The 19488-nt window shown below is 39.3% G+C and overlaps 1 protein-coding gene across 3 annotated transcripts in view; it reads right to left on the minus strand.

Annotated features, from left to right (window-relative positions):
- Positions 1-19488, minus strand: part of grid1a (glutamate receptor, ionotropic, delta 1a) — a 324300-nt gene that overhangs the window by 90834 nt on the left and 213978 nt on the right. For all 3 annotated transcript variants that reach the window (XM_077582365.1, XM_077582363.1, XM_077582364.1), the window contains one exon: positions 6968-7173. In XM_077582365.1, the coding sequence (XP_077438491.1) occupies positions 6968-7173 (206 nt within the window). The remainder of the gene's footprint in view (positions 1-6967; positions 7174-19488) is intronic.

Raw genomic sequence — 19488 nt, forward strand, 5'->3', positions numbered from 1 at the left:
CTTCATTGGATCTTTTGACAATGACATGAAATTATTCAAACGTGCTATAGGCTTCATCCTTCAGCACAACCTTGTCTTATAATATAATGAATAATAAAAAAAACGACTTAATGAACAACATAATGACATAAATACATTCTAAAAAGGAGCAATTATTTTTGTTTGTCAATTTATTATTATATATATTTCTAATACCCTTTAATACCTTCTTTTAGTAATTTTAGTAAACACGTGTATTTCTTCACTTTGCGTAAATGTCTTGAATTGTTTTGTTTGTTAATGCCTATGAATGTTTTATTTTTTAACTAAGTGAAGCACATAAAGCTGCATTGCATTGCTTTATACTGGTTACACAATGTGTTTATATATGTTTGTATTATAATATAATAGTGATGAAAGACCTTAAAAAAAACCGAGTGCCGTATAGCTATAAAATCATGCATGCAGAGAGTTTAATTTAATAAGGCTGGTTTTATATCACAGATTTCCCTTATTTGAAGTTTACTGTATTCATGTTTTTCCCCCGTCATATTATTGCAGTGCTTGAAATGACGATCAAATGTACTGTATATTTTACTGATACGGTTTGCTAATTCCGTTCTGCATTTCACACCGGAAATTTGCCTAAAGCATTATATTCATTGCTGGTGTAAATATGAATGACTATCTCTCAAATCCTGAAGAATCCACAAGGCTACAAGAATAATAATCATTTTTGCCCCCCGCCCCCCCCAAGAGCCGTATAGCTGGGAGCAGCTCACTTGCATGCTAATTGTAGAGTGACATTGGTATCTCATAAAAACCTGTCATGTTTTTTTGCCCCTACAGTAAGTGCTAAGTGATTTTACAAACGCCAGCTAATACCAGCCAAGGACGCAGAAGCGTCGTGGCAGAGCTTGAAAATGCCACTTTGCGGCCCCCCCGGGAGAGGCTGGCGTGACTCGGCAGAGAGGTCGCCTCGCATGAGGGGCGCGCAGAGGCGTCAGGTGTCAAGGAGCGAGGCGAGACTGAGCTGACACCAGACGCCACACCCCCTCATGGGCGATGTGAGAGGAAAGGCGATGTGGCAAGTGTCTGGCTGCTAACCCCCCCCCCCACACACACACAAGGGGCGAGGACTCCGTGCCTCCAAACATAAGAGACGGCACGAGCATCGTGAGGACAAAAAGGGCGAGGACGGAACGACGTGGAAGGATGATGTCATACTAATCATTAGGGTTAAGCACTTAACATCGTAAGGGTCTGGGCCAAAGTCTGCCGAGGGAAAAGCACAACCTTCTTAAGCCTGATGCATTGTGGGACATAGACGAGTGACCTTGACGAGGATTAGATGCGTGTAAGCAATGAATGGAAATTGAAGAGAGCATGTAAAGGAGGACGTGATGGAGCTGGAAAGTCGGAAAACAGCTCATCTCTATGCATCAACCTCAGTAACGAGGCTTAGTTTTTCTTATTTAATCTTTATTTTAGGTAAAATCCTTGAGAACAAATTTGAATTTGCAATGCCGACCTAGAAAAATAAAACCTTAATACAAATTGCGCTCTGCGATTGTTATACATTCCATCACAGCGTATGAAAAAATGAATACAGTAATCTTCCTTCCATTGCGGATTTTACGCCCCAGACCCTATTTAATAAATAGTGTACATCAAATATAGCATTTTAAAGCACTTCAACTTTTTTAATGTCTTTAAACAAACTTTTCAAATAATAAAATAACCTACAGCCGTTGCTGTCTGTAGGCGTAAAAAACAGGATTAAAAGAGAGTGACGTTTAATAGTCTTGAGCAAAAATGTGTGTGTGCTGAAATATTGTACTTCCTGTTTTCAATCTTCTTTAGCCAAATTTACAGTGACAAATTCAATAGTAGGCGGCAGAACAAAATGGAGTATGAACTGAACTAGGGGGCGGGGCGTTACTGTAAAAGACTTCTCAAAACGGCGATTATCTACACACACTATTTGAACAAATAAGGTGAGTTTTATAACTTGTTGCTGAGTGTTGCTGAGTGTTGCGGCAGAAAATTGGAGAGAAAAAAAAACTGCTAGAACGGCGAGTGCGGGTGGTGGTATGCATGGTGAGCAGACGTGTGACATTGTTTGGTCAAAACACACAAGTTGGGTGGCGCTTGGGTGTTGTGACTAAGCAAGTGGCCACTTATTCTCAAGTAGTCCACTCTCTTAATGTAAAGCAAAACTTCACAGAGAAAAAATGAAAGCATTGGTTGTATTTTTGTACATTTGTACAGGAAGCAATACATTATCAAACTACGCTAGTCAGGATTCCATCCAATTTTTTTGAATTTTTTTTAACAAATTTACTGAAAATGCGCAACAGACATGCTACTTATGTCCGTTTCCATCTGTTCTTCTTTTGGGAATATTGAGAGGGGACTCCGCCGCTGTGGGTGGCGCTATACACCATAGAGATGGGATCCACCAGTAATTTAAAAGAAGAAGACCAGGAAACGACTGCGGCGTGCGATGACGTCGTATGAGTTTGCTTTTGTAATTCTTGATAAACCGTAGCGTTTCTCTGTGGTTTTCCATCTAAAATTGCATTACTATTCTGTTTCACATTTTCCTTTTTTCGATATGCTTCAAAATCCACCCCCCTCCAAGCGTAAAACTTTTTTCTTTCTTTTTTCCAGAATTTCTAGCATTTCCATTCATTTTTAGTTTCCATTTCTTGAAAATTCGAATAAAAATGGGTGGACGGAAACCCCTCCGCTGTCAACTACTCACAAATACTCCCTCTTCTCAGCTGTACTTTATTACAATTTGTACAATCTGATAAAATGCTGGTTATCAGACGCTAACACTAAAACCGTTGTTAGCTAATGCTTATTTTTGTTGAAAATTGCCTATTTGCTTTAATATGCTAGTGCTTCTGTGTATGCTTGAAAACAACGGGCCTTCCCCTAGCCTAGCCTAGCTGCTAAGTCATGAGCGGGGAATACAGAGTGGGCGTGGTTTCATGTACATTAGCCAAAATGTGCGGCCTCATTTCAAAACGGCTCGCTCATATCGACCAAATAGGCAGCTGACAAAAAATGTAACTTTCACGTGTAATTTCACATTTGATAGGCAGACGGGCAGGCGCTTCAGGGACCCGACTGTTTGTACACAAGTAATTAAAAAGTCACTTTTCCGTAATGTGTCCCCTTTAAGGCTGTCACTGCGTGTCATCCGTAATTAATTTTAGATAAGAAGCTATCCAGCAACTTTTCTTTGCCGTGCTTAAGGCCTCATCAACATCATTGCCATTCCTCACTCGAATATTTGCCCACTTTCGACCCCTCCCGTCCCGACATGCAACGCGGTCTCAGGTGAGCTCTCTGACAACAGGTATTAATGAAGCTTCAGATGGATTATCAAAGCTGGGAGCGCGTGGAATGATTCAACGTATTCAACAGAAGCGCTCGGGAGTTGGCGCTTGAACGTGACGCGGGGGCTTATTACCCGGGACGCCTCGTATGAATTATAAGAGGGAAGATAAAGAATGTAAACGGGACAGATTAAACACAACTTTGGTGGAAAAAGAAAAAAAGGAGGCAAAAAAAGACTTCAGGGCTTGAAGTGCAAAAGCGAAATCCGTGTAGTGCAAGCAAAAGTCAAAGACAGGTCATTAATAAAAGTGGTACGTGTGTTCACACACTGAGTGATGTCTTTGTAAGGGCTTCACTTCCATATTCATGGCGAAGGATTCACAAGTCAGCTTTTTTTATGGACTTTTTTTCACGGGGCTACTTGATAGAATGGGATGCAGGCCAGGAAACGACAAACATGGCTGATTTTTGTTCAGTTGGGTACTTAAGTGCTTTCATCGTTTCATGAAATATGAAAAGTTGAAGTGAAAAAGTCACAGGTTTGTTTGCATTATTGTCACTTAATGTTTATGCCACACTTGTTTGATATAATTTAAAATAACAAATAAAAGATTTAGTAAGTTTACAACTCTATTGGGCATTTTGACAATTTTTTTTTTTTTATCTGACGGCTGATAGAAGGTCAAGCTAAAAACATTTTAATCTCAGGAAATTATTTATTTAAATGTTCAGTTTATAAGAGATGTTGCTGATCCTGCGAACCTTATGAACCTTTTGTTTTTGTTAAACAAAGAAATGTGAACGTTTAAGATTTCAGTCAAAAAAAAAACACAGCTATGGTATCTACTGTGCTTCTTTACGTGTCCATTTAACTACTCATAACCTTGAGAGCTCCCTGAATCTTTTTTTTTTTTTTTTTTAGAAATTTAAAATGACATTTATTGTCTAAGATTAAATCTTTATTTTGAAAAGTTTGAAAAATTATTCAATAGGCATTAATGCTCTAAGACATTGTAACAAAGTCAAGTTTGACATTTGTATTTAAAGAAATGAATGCCAATATTTTTTCCCCTCTGCCCCCTCCCCTTTTTTTTTTTTTAATGAAAATGAATATCGGCTTAAAATATCGGTTATCGGCCTCCTTGACTACTAATAATCTGCATCAGTATTAGCACTGAAAAAAACATATCTGTCTATCTCTAGTTCATTTGCCTTATTTTAGTGTAAGCCTAACCTATAAGACCCAAAACTTTTATGTTTAATAAATCCGATATGGTTTCTAAAATACAGATGAATAATAATATTCCTTGTATGTTAAAAAACCTTTAACAAAAAATGATCGCATATTAAATCTCAATCCCAAATTGTTCAAGCCTACTTCTGCCACAAACACCCAACATGCGAAGTGCGCGTTGTGATATATTTCTGTTTATTCATGAAATGAAATCCTGCAAAGCCTTGTGAGACGCAGCTCAGAGATGAGACGGATCCAAATGTCACGTTCGAGAGACGCGTGTGTACCACATGCATGTGCTACATGTATGCAAATACTGTATGTTGATAGCTATTTGGGTTCGGGACGCATATTGGATGCACCCTTGCGGTATTGTCGCATCACCTTTGACAGATTCTGTCAGGCTGATTCTGTACGGGGCTCCTGAGATGAAAGTATACAATAATACCTTTCAAATGCAATAAATAGAAATGTCAGCAGATGTCTACAAGCATGTCCATGCTTGATTGGTCGCAGACACCTTCTGTAGCTGCAAATACTGTACAACAATATGTTGGTATCTTGACTTATGTGTTAAATGTATTCTTCTAACACGCCCGCAACTCAATTTATTTTTCTATCAAATACATTTTCCCCACTGAGATCATTTGAAATTTCACACATCTGTTCCAGCTTCCCAAAATTCTCCACAATTTTTTTTGTTTTAATTTACTTTATTGAAGAAAAATGGTACTGTTTTGTATGGAAACATGGGATTTACGATACCAAATTTTTCACTGTTGCCAAGGCCAGTATTTAATACATAACATTTCATTTAAAACAATGACAAAAATTTGTTTAAGAGCTTTCTTTCTGACCCAGATGATGATTCAGTGTTAAACTGACGCAGTATAGCGCCTACTAGTGCCTGGGAGGACTCACTCGGTCAGATTTTTGTTGCCTTAAGTAAAGGTACTTTCTAATGAAAACATATAAAACGTAATAAATGTTAAGTGAATTAAAGAAATAAAGCAGAATAGCAGTTTCCTCCCACATTCCTAAAACCTACGTGAAAATGAATTTAAATGTCTATTTCAATGGTCCCCAATTATTGGTAGCCATATGGTACTGAGCCACACAGAGTGAGATGGAAAAAAAGAAAACAATTAAAAAAAATTAAAGTTTTTGTAGTGGATCAGGAATATATGAAGCCACCTCCCATTTCGTGATGAGTTTCCAATCAGCCAATTACGTCAGCACACCTTGAGTTAGACTCTCACCTCCCCATTGTCGACAAATGGTCGCCGGTCCGTGAACAACCCGTACTATCATGAAACGGCCGTTGGTGCAAAAAAGGTTGGGGACTTCAAGCCATGCGTGACAGACTCCAGCTGGGCCGTGATCAGAGTGTGCACAGTAACAAGCTAGCAAAAATAATTACAAACTTACCCTATTGTTTGCATCATAATTTTTCAGTAACAAAAGTTGAGGTTTTGGATTGAAAAGTATTCTCGATTACGATATTCCCCGCGGGGGAAAGTGGATTTGATGTTAATTCTCTCAACCCTGACGGCTTCGAATCTCTGCCAGTCAACAGCTTGTGCGGCAGACACTTTGGAAGGCAAACGTATGCATGGAGCAGCCAAAGACAAATGAACTGAAAGGAGAAATTCACCGATTTAACGAAGCTTGACTTTGCAGGTAGTCGGGCTCCTCTCCAAAAGTCTTTCAACGCGGAGGTCGCAAGAATTACAAAAGCAAAAAAATGATGACTATGAAGCAAGAAAGCAACATTTTTGCTTTTAGTTTCAAGTATTTAGATGTGGATTGGTTATGCAACTCATGCCAAATGTTTGCTTTGTTTTTCTGTTGGTACTTTTTTATACTGTTTTTAACTCATTCAAACCGAAAAAATGTATAAATATGTTTTAATATTTAGTCCTTCACTCCCTAAAACGTATTTCTACATGTTTTAAAATTATTATTTTTATGCTAGCGCATACAGAATGCTTTGATGCAGCCTCTAAACTGAACAGAATGCTTGAAGCAATGAGAAGCAAGAGATCAACCAGGGCCATGTTGAAAAAAAGCTCTTTTTTTGTTTGTTTTAAACAGATTTGTGAATAATGATGAAACTTAGCTATATTCTAATGCTAATTGCTGTAAAACGGAAACAGATACAAATATACTTTTTTTTCCTGATGAAAGAAGATATGGATTAAGTGGATTCCTCTACTGTGTTGGTCTTTCAGACTCACTGGTCCCATAATTCGAGGAGATTTTAGTCAAACTTTAGTCAGTCAAACTACCTGAAAAATACCTGAAACCGACATCACTAATACCGACTAATTTCTGGAGCATTTTTGCTGACAGAACCTGCCCTCTGTTATAGTCAGCACAAATATCTGTGCCGATGCATCCTACCTGGTGGATGAACACCTGCGCTCCCCGCGGGCTCATGAGCAGCACGGCCCGCCGCAAAGTGTCCCGGTAGCGGTTGAGTTCTTCGGTGTGGAGCGTGTTGAAGAGATCGTTGAAGACCCGGCTAACATTGCGGTCCACCCTCTGCAGGGACACATCCAGACCCAGTCGGGACGCCTGGTCCATGAAGGTCTGTAAACCGCGGATATCTGATAGAGAGAAAAGAGAATCATCTTTAAGATATGTTCCTGGTTGCCACGGCAGTCAGGTTTCAGGTCAACATGGTCCACATAGGGCAGATGTGACAGAACGTGTGCAAATGTGACAGGCTGTGATTGCCGTGGATGCCTGGCCAGATTTTTAAATTGTCCAATCCTTTCAAGTTGTGTCATGTTGGTAGAGTTGGTTGGCAGTCCAGTGATTGGGTCGCCGTTTCAAATTCTGGCTCACACTGTCCTTGGGCAAGACACTGAGCCCTAAATATGTCTACAGGTAAATGAGAAACTGCTCTTATCTGGTTAAAATGAAGAATACACCAACATTTGTCACCGGTTCTAATGGCAAGCTAATGTGTGCGGTATCTGTTTCACTGCACTCAATCACAGCACATTCTGGCATGTAACAGTTTACAGACCCAGCAGGGGAGCTTCATTCCAGTCCGCCATTGCCACAAATGTGCTCTAAACCTGTCAGGTGTCCAAGTTCCTGCCTTGACAACGCGTCAAACCTTGATCAGAATATGAGAAATGTACAGGATGCCATTAGACCGGTACGGGAGCATCCTGGCATCCGTGATAAAAGGGTGGCTAGGAAACAACTCCTTCCCTCCTACGACCCGTCATGGAAGCCGTGATAGACCATGAGAAAACTTGAAAAGACTCGATTACGGAGAAGAAAAAATGTCCAAAATCCCATAGCACACTACATTTTGGGCAAATGCAAAGAAAGAAATCCAGTTTTTCGTAGCTGGACATGATTTGCACCCTCTTCTGCTGCTCGCCCACGACAGAGACACGTTCCGGCACCTAGTCGCTACCATCGGCTCACTAGCTCAGTTATTCGTGAGCCGGTCCAGTCCTAATCAATAAATAAACAAGTTGTTTCAATAGACTGGCCCATCTTCTGATTGGATTTTGATCCGTTTTTTTTTTTTTTTTAACTTGTTGATCGGTTGGTGAAGCCAGTATACTAATTTGGTCCATAAAGGGACAGCTTGAAAAATTTCTGTTAGAATAAATGTAAATAAGTTATCCCATATTTACTCTTGTAGTATTGCAAAGCATGAGTCATGCTTTTGCAGCTGCAAAACAGGAACTGTGACCTTATCACAAGATAAGGACTGAAACATTTTGTTGTTGGAACACCCTGCGAAAAATAAAATAAAAAGAGAGAGCTCGGGAGATCAGAGCGATTTAGGAGATTGTAACTGAGCACATATCTGTCTGTTCACCTCGCGAGAAAAAACAATCCAAGGCTCTTGTCGTCCTTCCTTGTCTGCTGTTTATGAAATGTTCTAGGTTGATTGAACCTGACAATTTTCTTTGATCACCCATTGAACATTCCACCCTATCCGAACCGCAATGGCATCATGAGAACCAGGAAGTAGCATGCTAACTACCACACCGACGGACAAACAAATACAGTAGAACACTCCAATGATTTTATAGCCATGGCGAAGTTGGCGGACGTCTGCGCTCTACTGTACGACGTTGTCGTTATGAGAGCTCGCACAATTTAATATGCATCATAAGCCTCTCTGTCCATTTTTACAAGGCTCCGCCGTCCCTTTTCCATCTCGTCAAGCCCTGCTACTTTTACTCATTAAATGTCATTTTCAGAAGAGAATCAATAAGATAGAGAAAGTGTATTTGTGATTTCAAAGGTCGGCAGATAAATCCCGGGCTGCTGCTCTCCGTGGAGATGGCATCTCGGCAGCGATGCGTTTAAAATTTCAGCGAGAAATGTAATTTTCCCCCCTCCCACAACGACTTCGCTTTCATCTCTTTTTTTAGGGTAGTTCACTGTGCCTCTTGAAATATGAGAAGTTGCCACTTAAAAGCAAATAATATTAAAAATGGAATGTAAGCTGTGCATAATGAATCAGGCCATTCGACACCTTCACAGATTTGACTGTATTTTTAGGAGTTGCGCCGAAGGCTCCGAGGCAGATTTCACTCTCAAAAGCAAAGCGTGACACAACACACGTGTTCCCGTCTTTGTGTTCCCTACAGTTAGCAGGAGAAGAAACTTCAGGCGCTTGCAATTATAAAAGCCCTCCGAGGACCATACTACATGAATAATCTATCTTTTATCAAACTCAATTTTGCTTAATTATACTCTTCATAGATCCTTGCTGGGTAAATTTGATGATAAAAAAAATACTGTCAGATTTCTTATGAGCATTTATGGGCTAAAAGAGACAAATCATTTTGATCATTTAAAACAGTTTTCAGATCTTAACTCTTTGACTGCCAAAAACGTTAAATAACGTTTAGTAAAATCCTATGGAGGAGTGCCAAAGACGTTAAAAGACGTTTTTTTAAAACCGAGGTGAAACTAACCATTTTCTATTGTTGATTACTGAAAAACGGAATAAGGTAGAAACAAACTTTTTTTTCTGATGAAAGATGAGAGTCCAATCTTTCATTTGGTAGTATGTGCGTTTCCATAGTCCAAACACATATTTTTCTGTGGACCTTGAAAGATCAGTCAAAAATGCTTAAATCGGCTGGCACCCACGGCATCCCTTTTCTGAAAACGTCTGGCAGTCAAAGAGTTAAAAAGGGTTCCTGCCATGCTTGAAAAAAAAGAATGAAACAATTACAGCGCACTTAATATCCACTTGAGGGTGAAAATAGGTCACTGAAAAAAAAAGTGGTAAAAATGGACAACTTTGACGAACATTTGGATATTTGCTGACCATACAAAGCAAAAACTGCTAACACTGTTAACTAACACTGCAGGTCTGCTTACCGTTCGACTCTTCACCCTGTCTAGCTGCTATGAACAAAGAAATGGAATTTTTAGCCTGTGTTTTTGGCCGATGCCCTTTTAACTGCTCATATGCACATTTAGTTCATTCTTTCAGTCATAGATCACAAATAAAATTAGCTATAAACCTTCATCAAGATCTCCGCAGAAGAAGTCAACCAACCAGCAGAATGAACGGAAGAAATTTGATGCAACGCAGCTGGGCTAGCCGGCTAGCTAGCTTGCGAGAAAGTAGAAAGAAAGCAGCTGTTTCCAATCAGCGAGGATTTGCAGCACTGACAGCAAACCGACTTTGGTTCTACTCTGGCTGCTGCACTGCGAGGCATCCTGGTTAAGAGGAAGTCATTTTAAACTAAAGACAATTTTTTTCAGAGGGAGAAGCGACAGCCAATACGTGCCAGTGTGCTGCTCTGTTTCCGGTCAAATTGGTAGTGGAATAGTACGAGGAGTAACAAATTGACTCTGGTTCGAAAGTAATTTGTTACTGTCAACATGAATAACAAATTGTGATTTAGAGGGCAAGTCCGAGCCATAGTAAAAAACATAATTAAATAGAATGTCAATAATTAAACAGCTTGTGCATCATGATTAATTCATTGTGATACTTAAGGTGTGTGCACCTTGGCCACCGAGTCTTTCATAAACTTGAACAAAAACAAGTCTCAAATCTTAAAATCAGTGACTTGGGATCTTAAATTTGGTCAGTTTGTGTTTGTAAACAACCAATTCAAAACCGACTCCTCCCATGGCTCAACCCGACCACTCTTCTCGTCAACATTGCGCCTGCCTTCAGCGACACGCCCCCTTGCTCTGTGATTGGCTGGAGGGGTAAACAAAGACTTTCCGCCCACAAACGTCCCTCTCGTGGCAAAACACAACAAAATGGCAAAATACAGCCTGGGGTGTATGATGACAAAAATCACCGCCACTTAACAGCAGCCCAGAGGTGTTGATTGAGAAGGATTACATGTGGATACGTCCAGTGTTTATTTCTGAGTGACAACTAAAAACCTCACCTTTAACCCTGGAGAACCAACGGGGTCAAATTTGGCCCCTATAAATTCTGCTACTCAAATAACAAAGACCTATTTTTTTTTTCCAGCAGTGATTTTGTCCCTGTGTTCTTGTTTTCATTGGCCAAAGTGTGTTTGTACATTCAGAATCCAGTTCTAAAATGCAACAAATAAAACAAAAAAATTATATTGTTCAATGTAGCTGTGTATTTGATTGATTATTTTCTTAAATTCTAAATAGTTTACTGACAGTTTTTGTTATTCTGATTTTTCGAAATGATACCCCTAAATCCCAAAAGGGTCAAATTTCGCCCTAATCCTAAATTAGGGAATAAAGGGTTAAAATTGAAAAAAAAAAACACACATATATTTTGGTGTTCAGTGAATTTATAGCAGTCATTTAATGTATAATTCATAATTTTCCAAAGAAGAAAAGGATTCTTGGGTTCTCCAGGGTTAAGTCTAACTCAAGTCATGTGACTTAAATCCTCCACCTCTACCCTTTGAATATATATATATATATATATATATATATATATATATATATATATATATATATATATATATATTTACGGTTTTTAAAACAGCTCCTCTGAGTTCTTGTATGCGCTTATAATTGGATCAAATACTCTTCCTTAGCCCTACTACGGTATATAAGCATTTGTTTTTGAATGCAAAATAATAATAGTAATAATAATAATAATTAAAAATTGTATTTGTAATGCGCTTTACGTTAAATGTATGCATTTCAATTCTGGCAGCTGTGATGTGTCCCGTGTTTTCGTAGCGGAAACCTGCAACAGGGAAAAAGCGCTGTTGCACGAATGCGCACTGCTCACACAAATATGATCACAGAAAAATCAATAACATTAAACAGCGGGAGTGCGCCGGCGCTAATTGAGTTGATGTTTAGCTGCTCAGGGCGAGGTATGCAAATAGGTCTTCAAATGAGTTTTTTGACCCGGTCCCGCCGCCCAAGCGGCGTAATGGTGCGCTGCTGCCACGCCGCTGCTGGCACTGGAGGCGAAATTCAAACAAAACGGCACATAACCGAGCAACTTAGCAAAATGTAGCGACTTTGCAGTGCAACGCTCACTTTTGCTGTAGTGCAAATTATATTTCAGGCGGCGTAAATAATAGCGGCCGCTGCTGGATAAAACTGTTCAATGTGCAGAACAAAACATGAAATTAAATCATTTGTCAACTTGGAAGCAGTGCCAAGCTCTGTAAATTGAAGTGGCCACACTCCATGGCGCTACTTTGAATTGAACGGACATTTGCTTGGACATTTTTTTTTTTTTTTTTTTGACAGAGCACAAATATGATTTGTAATCTAATCGCCATTCCCTCCGGCCCCATGAGGTGACTGAAATGAATACATTTTGGCGTGACAATTATTCATCATGGTAATATATTGTGATAACCACACGGAGGCTTCTGTTTTCAGTCCAAAGATGTTGCTTATGCACAAAGCCCACACAGCGTAAAGTTAAATGCGACGTAACGAATTACCACTACACCTACATTGTTTTTTCTCTCAATGACCACATTGCCAAATTTTACAAGTGCTCCTTGAGTGTTATTACATCCCCCAAGCACAAGTGAAGGGAGGGACTGGTTTTATGAGCGGAGGTATTTTGTTTACAGTATTGCAGTCTCTATAAACATGGTAGCTAGTTTGGAAACGGGCCATGGAGACAAACAAAAGTTGTGGAGTTCATTTAAAAAAAAAAAAATCTAGTTTCCAAGGAAAAAAAATTCCAATCCAATTCTATGTGTGAGTGTAAACATCTGTGAGACACGGCTGGCAGTAATGTTGAGCTAATTTATTTATGTGACCGTTTTCCAGTCTATATGGACACGCACTTAAATAGCTCAAGCGTAGAGTCAAGATATGCATGTCAATACTGAACTTTGCTCAGTACCAGGGTTATTATCGTTTTGGTTTCGTTTTAAGTTTTGGTTTTTAAATTTAAAATGTATTTATATAAGTATTTGTTTTTGAATGCAAAATAATAATAGTAATAATAATAATAAAAAAAATGTAATTTAATAATTTAAATTAGTTTCAGCATTAGTTTTAGTTTTATTTTTTTATTATTTTATTAATTTTTTTTATGTGTATTACTTGTGCACAATATTTAAAAAACACCGTGGGAGCAACGTCATCTGAAGGTGCTTTTCTGATGATGACGTCACTTTTGTGTTACACACTTTCAAATGTCCTTATTACGGTTAATATCAAAATAAATCTACTTAAAATCACATTTAAAATCATCCCCAAAGGCTCATGCATTAAATTTATTACCAAAGACTAAAATGAAGGACATTTTTGCTCTAATTATAGTTTTGTAAACATAAAATGTAGTTTCAGTTAGTTTTCATTTTTTCTTTAAAAAGCATTTTCGTTTTTATTTTATTTCGTTAACGAAATTGTTTTTGGAATTTTAGTTTTTTTGTTAGTTTTAGTTAACTAAAATAACCTTGCTCAGTACTGGCTCTTACTTCAGATATTCTTCCGTCTATAGATTGTTGGTTCTGGATTTGGGCTAATAGTAAGACTGGATTGATGATTGGATCATGTGACCTCTGCTTTTGGTCTCCCCTGTAGCCCAATCAGATAAAAGCCATGTCAGTGAAAGCAAAAATAAACCTTTGTAATCAGATCCCCTTACTGGTAGTAGTTGGCGGAGCCAACTCTCAGAGTGGGATCGATTCCAAGTCATTGAACATACAGTAGGTGTGAATGGTTGTCTGCTTGCACACCTGCCCCGTGATTGACTGGCAACCAATCCAAGGTGTAGTCAACCATGGAATTATCATCCGTCCATTTTTTTTTTTTTTTTTTACAGCGCTTGTCGTCATTAGGGTCACGCGTGAGCTGGAGACAATCCCAGATGACTTTGGGAGAGAGGTGGTGTCTACGGAAGAATAGTTCCGAGTCGATAGCGGGGAACAACCAATCATGCTCGTATTCCACCTGCAATATTGATCATTTACAGTCTTCAGGTGAGTCTTCATGTTCATGTACTTGTGCATGTGGAATGACAATAAAGATATTCCATTCAAATCATGGATGTTTTGGGGATGTGGGGAAAAAGAAGAGCCTGGAGCTGGAGCATGAAGGCAATTGGGCTGTTTTTTTGCCCCTTCCCGATCACGGTCGTTAAATGGCAAACTATCTTATAAGATTGCCCTCTAAGACCATCCTCCTGTCTTAAGATGTGTTAATTGTAAATGTATATTGATGATAGGGTTCGAAACAGGGTGGGGCTGATCATTTGAAATACTGAACGTATAACTTTTATACTTTTATATATATAATAACTTTTCTTTGGTCCTTCCTCGGGTCTCCTGGCGGCCTCACGACTCTGGCTGGAAGTGTTCGGTTTAGGTGAACGGTATGGGATTTTTTTAATAGGTTTTAGGTGAACTAATGAATACACACACACTCGCACACACGCACATCCACATTGTCACCCGCATACAAAAAAATATATATATAAAAATAAAGGAGAGCAATGATGATGACATGTCAAATCGGTAAAATTACCGAATGAACAATACTGAGCTCTCCAAGAGAAAAAAAAAAAGAAATACTGAACGTATATTACCGACCAAAATGTGTGAGTGGAAAACCGACTCTTCTCAAGTCATTTTACCCAGAGAACTGTGACGTGACTTTAATGTAGCCTATTAAAGAAGTGATCTGACTGACGAACAAGGTAAATAAAACAAAACACGTCTTACCCGATGTTGTCTTTTGTATAAAAGTAGGTTCCCCAGACACCAAGAAGTATTTTCCAAATCAAGTCTTTTCTTGACGACTCGGCCATTTTACAACCCTCACGTCTCGAGCCCTTTTCGGAAACACTCAGGTGACATTGGCAAATATCCATGAGTGTCTGTTATTCGTTGTTTTTAAGAGATTGCGCAAGATTTCTCTAAGGATTTGTTTTGAGAAGAGAATCTTCATGTGTCCTGTTGTGTTAAGATAATTGGAGCGCACCACACACAGGAAGGATAGACTATCAGTGCCGATATTCAGCATTGTGACGAATATCGGCATCAGCCTTTTTTAAGAGTCATACGGCCGATAATAGATCAATTTATGAAAAATCTTTGTGTTTACTTGGCCTTAGAACTTTGAGACAGACCGTGCTAACCGCTGTCCACCACGCTGCCACCATAAAACCAGATACACTTCAATCTGAATAAGACCTTAATGTTTGTAAAGACAATTCGTGAATCGGATGCCTGCCAGTTTGACTGAATATCGAAAAGATCGGACAAATATGCGTAGGTTGTTGTCTACTCAACACGCCAATAAAACTAAATTGAGCCTCATGGTAGCTTTTCATGTTGTGACCGTGTGAATAGCAGCTACATTCAAGACAGTTTACTCTGAGCTGCTAACCTTATTCATTCTGGATCAGGAGGTTAAACAGCGAGCAAATTGTTTTATATTCTCATAAAACTGTTTCAGATGAACTCATCGCAAGACTGACTTTTCCTTTCTCCCCTGGCAGCAGCCTTGTTAATCTGGACATCTTAACTGAGCCAGTGAAGCGACCATTGGCGTAATCCAGTCGACCCAAGAGCGCAGCAAGTGCCGCGCCATCTAACACTCAACTCTCTCTCATCCTTCGCTTTAACAGGCAGATTTTGTTGGGAATTTCTAGATGTGCATTTTTTATCAGCGTGCACGGGGCGAGAGCGTGAAGCTACCCTAACATGTTTCCCGGCGTCGGTCTCACTGGAGCCCAAGCGCTAGCGGGGGCTCCCTCTCGGACTGCAGTGGTGCGGCAATGAGCGTATCATGATGAAAGGGCTCAGAGGTTTTTACCGAGCTGTCAAGCTGCGTTGCAATCCGAGCGGAAAAGCCCGAGACGTGGCGACGCTGTAAGCTTGTGTTTACTCAACACAGAGATGAGTCTCTTTAAGTGATCACAGAGACTCTTACAACAAAAATGACACTTCCTCCTGCGCAATAAACTGTAAATCTATTCTTAAAACCAAAAATTAAAATTAAATCTTATGTAATTCGCTTGTATCCAAACTGGAATTTTGAACCAGTTGGCATATCTGAATGTAAGCAGAGGTGGCAAGTCCAGGTCCAGAAAGTAAAAATCCTCCCACAGTTTGGCTTTAGCTCCAAGTGCTAGCTAGCTAGCTCCCAAGCTATCTTCCCAGGTAGCTAGTTTACCTGCTAGGGAGCTAGCTAGTGTTAGATATTATAACATTTTTAATACTTCATTTTATTTTATTAACCATTATTAACATTCCAATTCTTTATATTAACCTTGTTGAAATGTTTTGTGTCCTGTGCAGAGCAGATGGTGTTGATTTCGGTATAATCTGACCTTAAACTGGGTCATACTATTTAGTCTAAAAAAGTTCCTTCTCAGCGCTTTGTACACGCACATTTCGGTCTTGAAAACAAAATTTGCTTTGAAATAACACACACACACACACACACACACACACACACACACACACACACACACACTCTTTACTTTCTTCATCAGTCACGGCCACCGTAAATTTGGTTCAACTTGTTTGTGAGATTTTGTTATGGGGAAAAATAGAACCTTCAACTATATAACATATTCAGTCCCGAACACACACCCAAATCTGACCTTGTTTACGCCACTGCTCACGGAAAAGTACCAGAGAGTATGTTTAGTCTATAAATGAAAAGGAGGAGGCCTTTTTAACTATAAGAAGCTATTGTACACGTAGAAGAGCACATTTGACGCTCTGAAATCCCAAGTTTTTTAAGTGATGAAATTGGAAGCTGTTATCTGTCCAGAGATCTCTGATTGATTAAAAATCATTTTTGCAAAGGTGTATTTTTCTTACATTAAATCTATCTTCATTTGTGGAACACGCAAAGAGGACAAAATTCCGACATTCCTTCACTAGCTAGCACAAATTATCTGATTTTGAGTATGTGGTGGTGGTAAGTGCTACGAAAAAATATTTGCCCCCTGGCTATTTTTTATTTCATTTTGCATATTATCACATAATAATCGTTTCAGATCATCAGATACATTTTAATATCTCACCAAATGAAATATAAAACGCTGTTTTAAAATAAAATCCAAACCCATCTGGCCTTATGTGAACAAGTAATTGCCCCCTGATCCTCATAACTGCTTGTGCCGCCCTTGGTAGCAATAACTTAAATCAAGTGCTCGCGCTAACTGGTGATGAGTCGTTGGAATCGCTGCGGGTGAAGTTTGGCCTGCTTCAAAGAAAGGTTTATTCTTCTTATGAAATGCCCATTTAAGATCATATACCACGCAATTGGATTTCGGTCCGAATTTTCACGAGGCCACTACAAAACTTTTATTTATTTATTTTCTTCAAGCTATTCAGAGGTGGACGAGCTGGTCGTTTTCTGACCCACCCTCGGTATACCCCTAGAGTGCTTGAGCTTGAGCGCATGAGCATGGCTGCACATTTGCCTGCAGAATTTTCTGCTAGACAGAAGAATTCATTGGTCCATTCATCACTGCAAGTCGTCCAGGTCCTGAAGTAACGGAGTTGCCCCAGAGCAAACGCAGTGCCACAAACATGTTTGACAGTTGGCAATGGCATGATGATCTGTTTTCAAGTGATGCGGTATTTTTATGACCTACTGTCACGGACATAATGGGGGGTGCAAACCTTCTAAAAAGGTCAACTTTTGTCTTGTCCGTCCACAGAATATTTCCGACAGGTCCAGATTGGTTTGGATTGACAATTACACCCACCAGGAAGCAAAATCAATCGAAAATGGTTCAGAGGTAATGAATCAATAGATCACCAAGTATAATCTTAAAAAGAAAGGGAAAAAAAGTTTTTTATTTGTGTCATATCTTTTTGAATTTTGGACCTTAGTCACACTCAAGTGATTCACACTATTATGTTTCCTTAACGATCTGGAGCAATCTTATTTACGTGAGAATAATACTGACGCCACAAAATATCAAACTATTAACCTGTGTCTTTTATATGACTGTTGTTCTCGGTTTTACGCCCTCTCTGTGTTTTTTATGGAACACCAATTAGCCAAAGGTCAATCGCACCTTCCCGTTCCGTCACAAAGTGATTTGACGAGTTAGTCAGCGGTGTTATAGACCTCGCGACTCGATTGAGTGCTTAATTGAGAAGGAGTCAAATAACACATTGTGAAGGCGTACAAAGCCGGCGCGCCGCCGCTTTTGTCGAGCGCCTTGTTTTGTTTCCCGTGACGTGTCACCCGTGGCGAGCGTCCCGACGATTCAGGCGCCGCAGGAGATTTCCTTTGGAGTTTGTCGCCTGCCTTATGAATGCCTCCTCTCGACGAGACGCCCCCCCCCCCCACACAGTTTAATCAAGCTCACATCTAATCCCTGACTAATTCTCTCCTGTGCTAACATGACTAAGCACTAAAGAAACTCAAGTTGCAGTGTCAAGGGGACCATCTAATCTCAAGGAACACACTGTAACACCTTCCTTAAGATGGTTAGACACGTACCGATAACCGGACAGAACTGAAACATTTCCAGCAACTTCCGATCAAAGTCAGCAAATGTCCGAATGTCTCTGAAAGATGATTCTTTTTTTGCCAGCAATTGAATTGGTGTCATCCAACTGGGTGAATTCACCTGAAGAATGCTTGATTAAAGTGATGGATGAATGGATGGATGGATGTATAGATGGATAGTCCATTGTCAAACCTTTGAGCCTACACCATCTAATGTGGTTGGAGCATGCCATCAAATTTGGGTGATTTTGAGGATTCATGCTAAAAAAAAACAATAATAACAATAATATATATATATTTTTTTTCTACAGGAGAGCTCAGTATTGTTCATTCGATTTGACATCATCATTGCTCTCCTTTTTTTTTTTATTAAAAAAAATCCAACAAATCAATTAAAAAAAATTTAATAATTTTTTTTTTTCTTTTTAAATACATATACATACAGTATATATATACACATATACACACATATATCTATATATAGGGTTAGGGTTAGGGTTAGGGTTAACAATAATAATTTTGTACTTTTCTCGCATGGAGGCGCAAAAAAAAAAATAAAAAAATTAAAACCCATTTAGCTTGCATTCCTGCAAAGACGATTTCCCCCCACTCTCACATTACCAAATTATGTATGAAAATTTACAATGACAAAGTGAACTAGAGGCAAAGCAGTAAAATTGCTTTACACCCCCCCTCCCCCCCTCCACTTCTAACTGATGTATTACTGGAGATTGGAATGAATGAGGCCTACAGATTCATTACATTGAGCATCATTCTGCTCCCAAAGGCAGGCTCATGCATGGTAATAAAACACCCCATCATCCAAGGTTGACTACTGAAAGCCTCAAACAAATATGAGAATAATTGACCACACACGCATGCTAACGAATTCCTTTACAATCATATTCAGACACATAGGTAGAATGAAAGTAGATTTTTTTTCTTTTTTGGGACGCAGCTCTCGATTTGCATTCATTAGTCCGTCCCACAAGTTCCGCCTGCTCATG

The sequence above is a fragment of the Vanacampus margaritifer genome, chromosome 12 (assembly GCF_051991255.1).
Source record: "Vanacampus margaritifer isolate UIUO_Vmar chromosome 12, RoL_Vmar_1.0, whole genome shotgun sequence".
NCBI lineage: Eukaryota > Metazoa > Chordata > Actinopteri > Syngnathiformes > Syngnathidae > Vanacampus > Vanacampus margaritifer.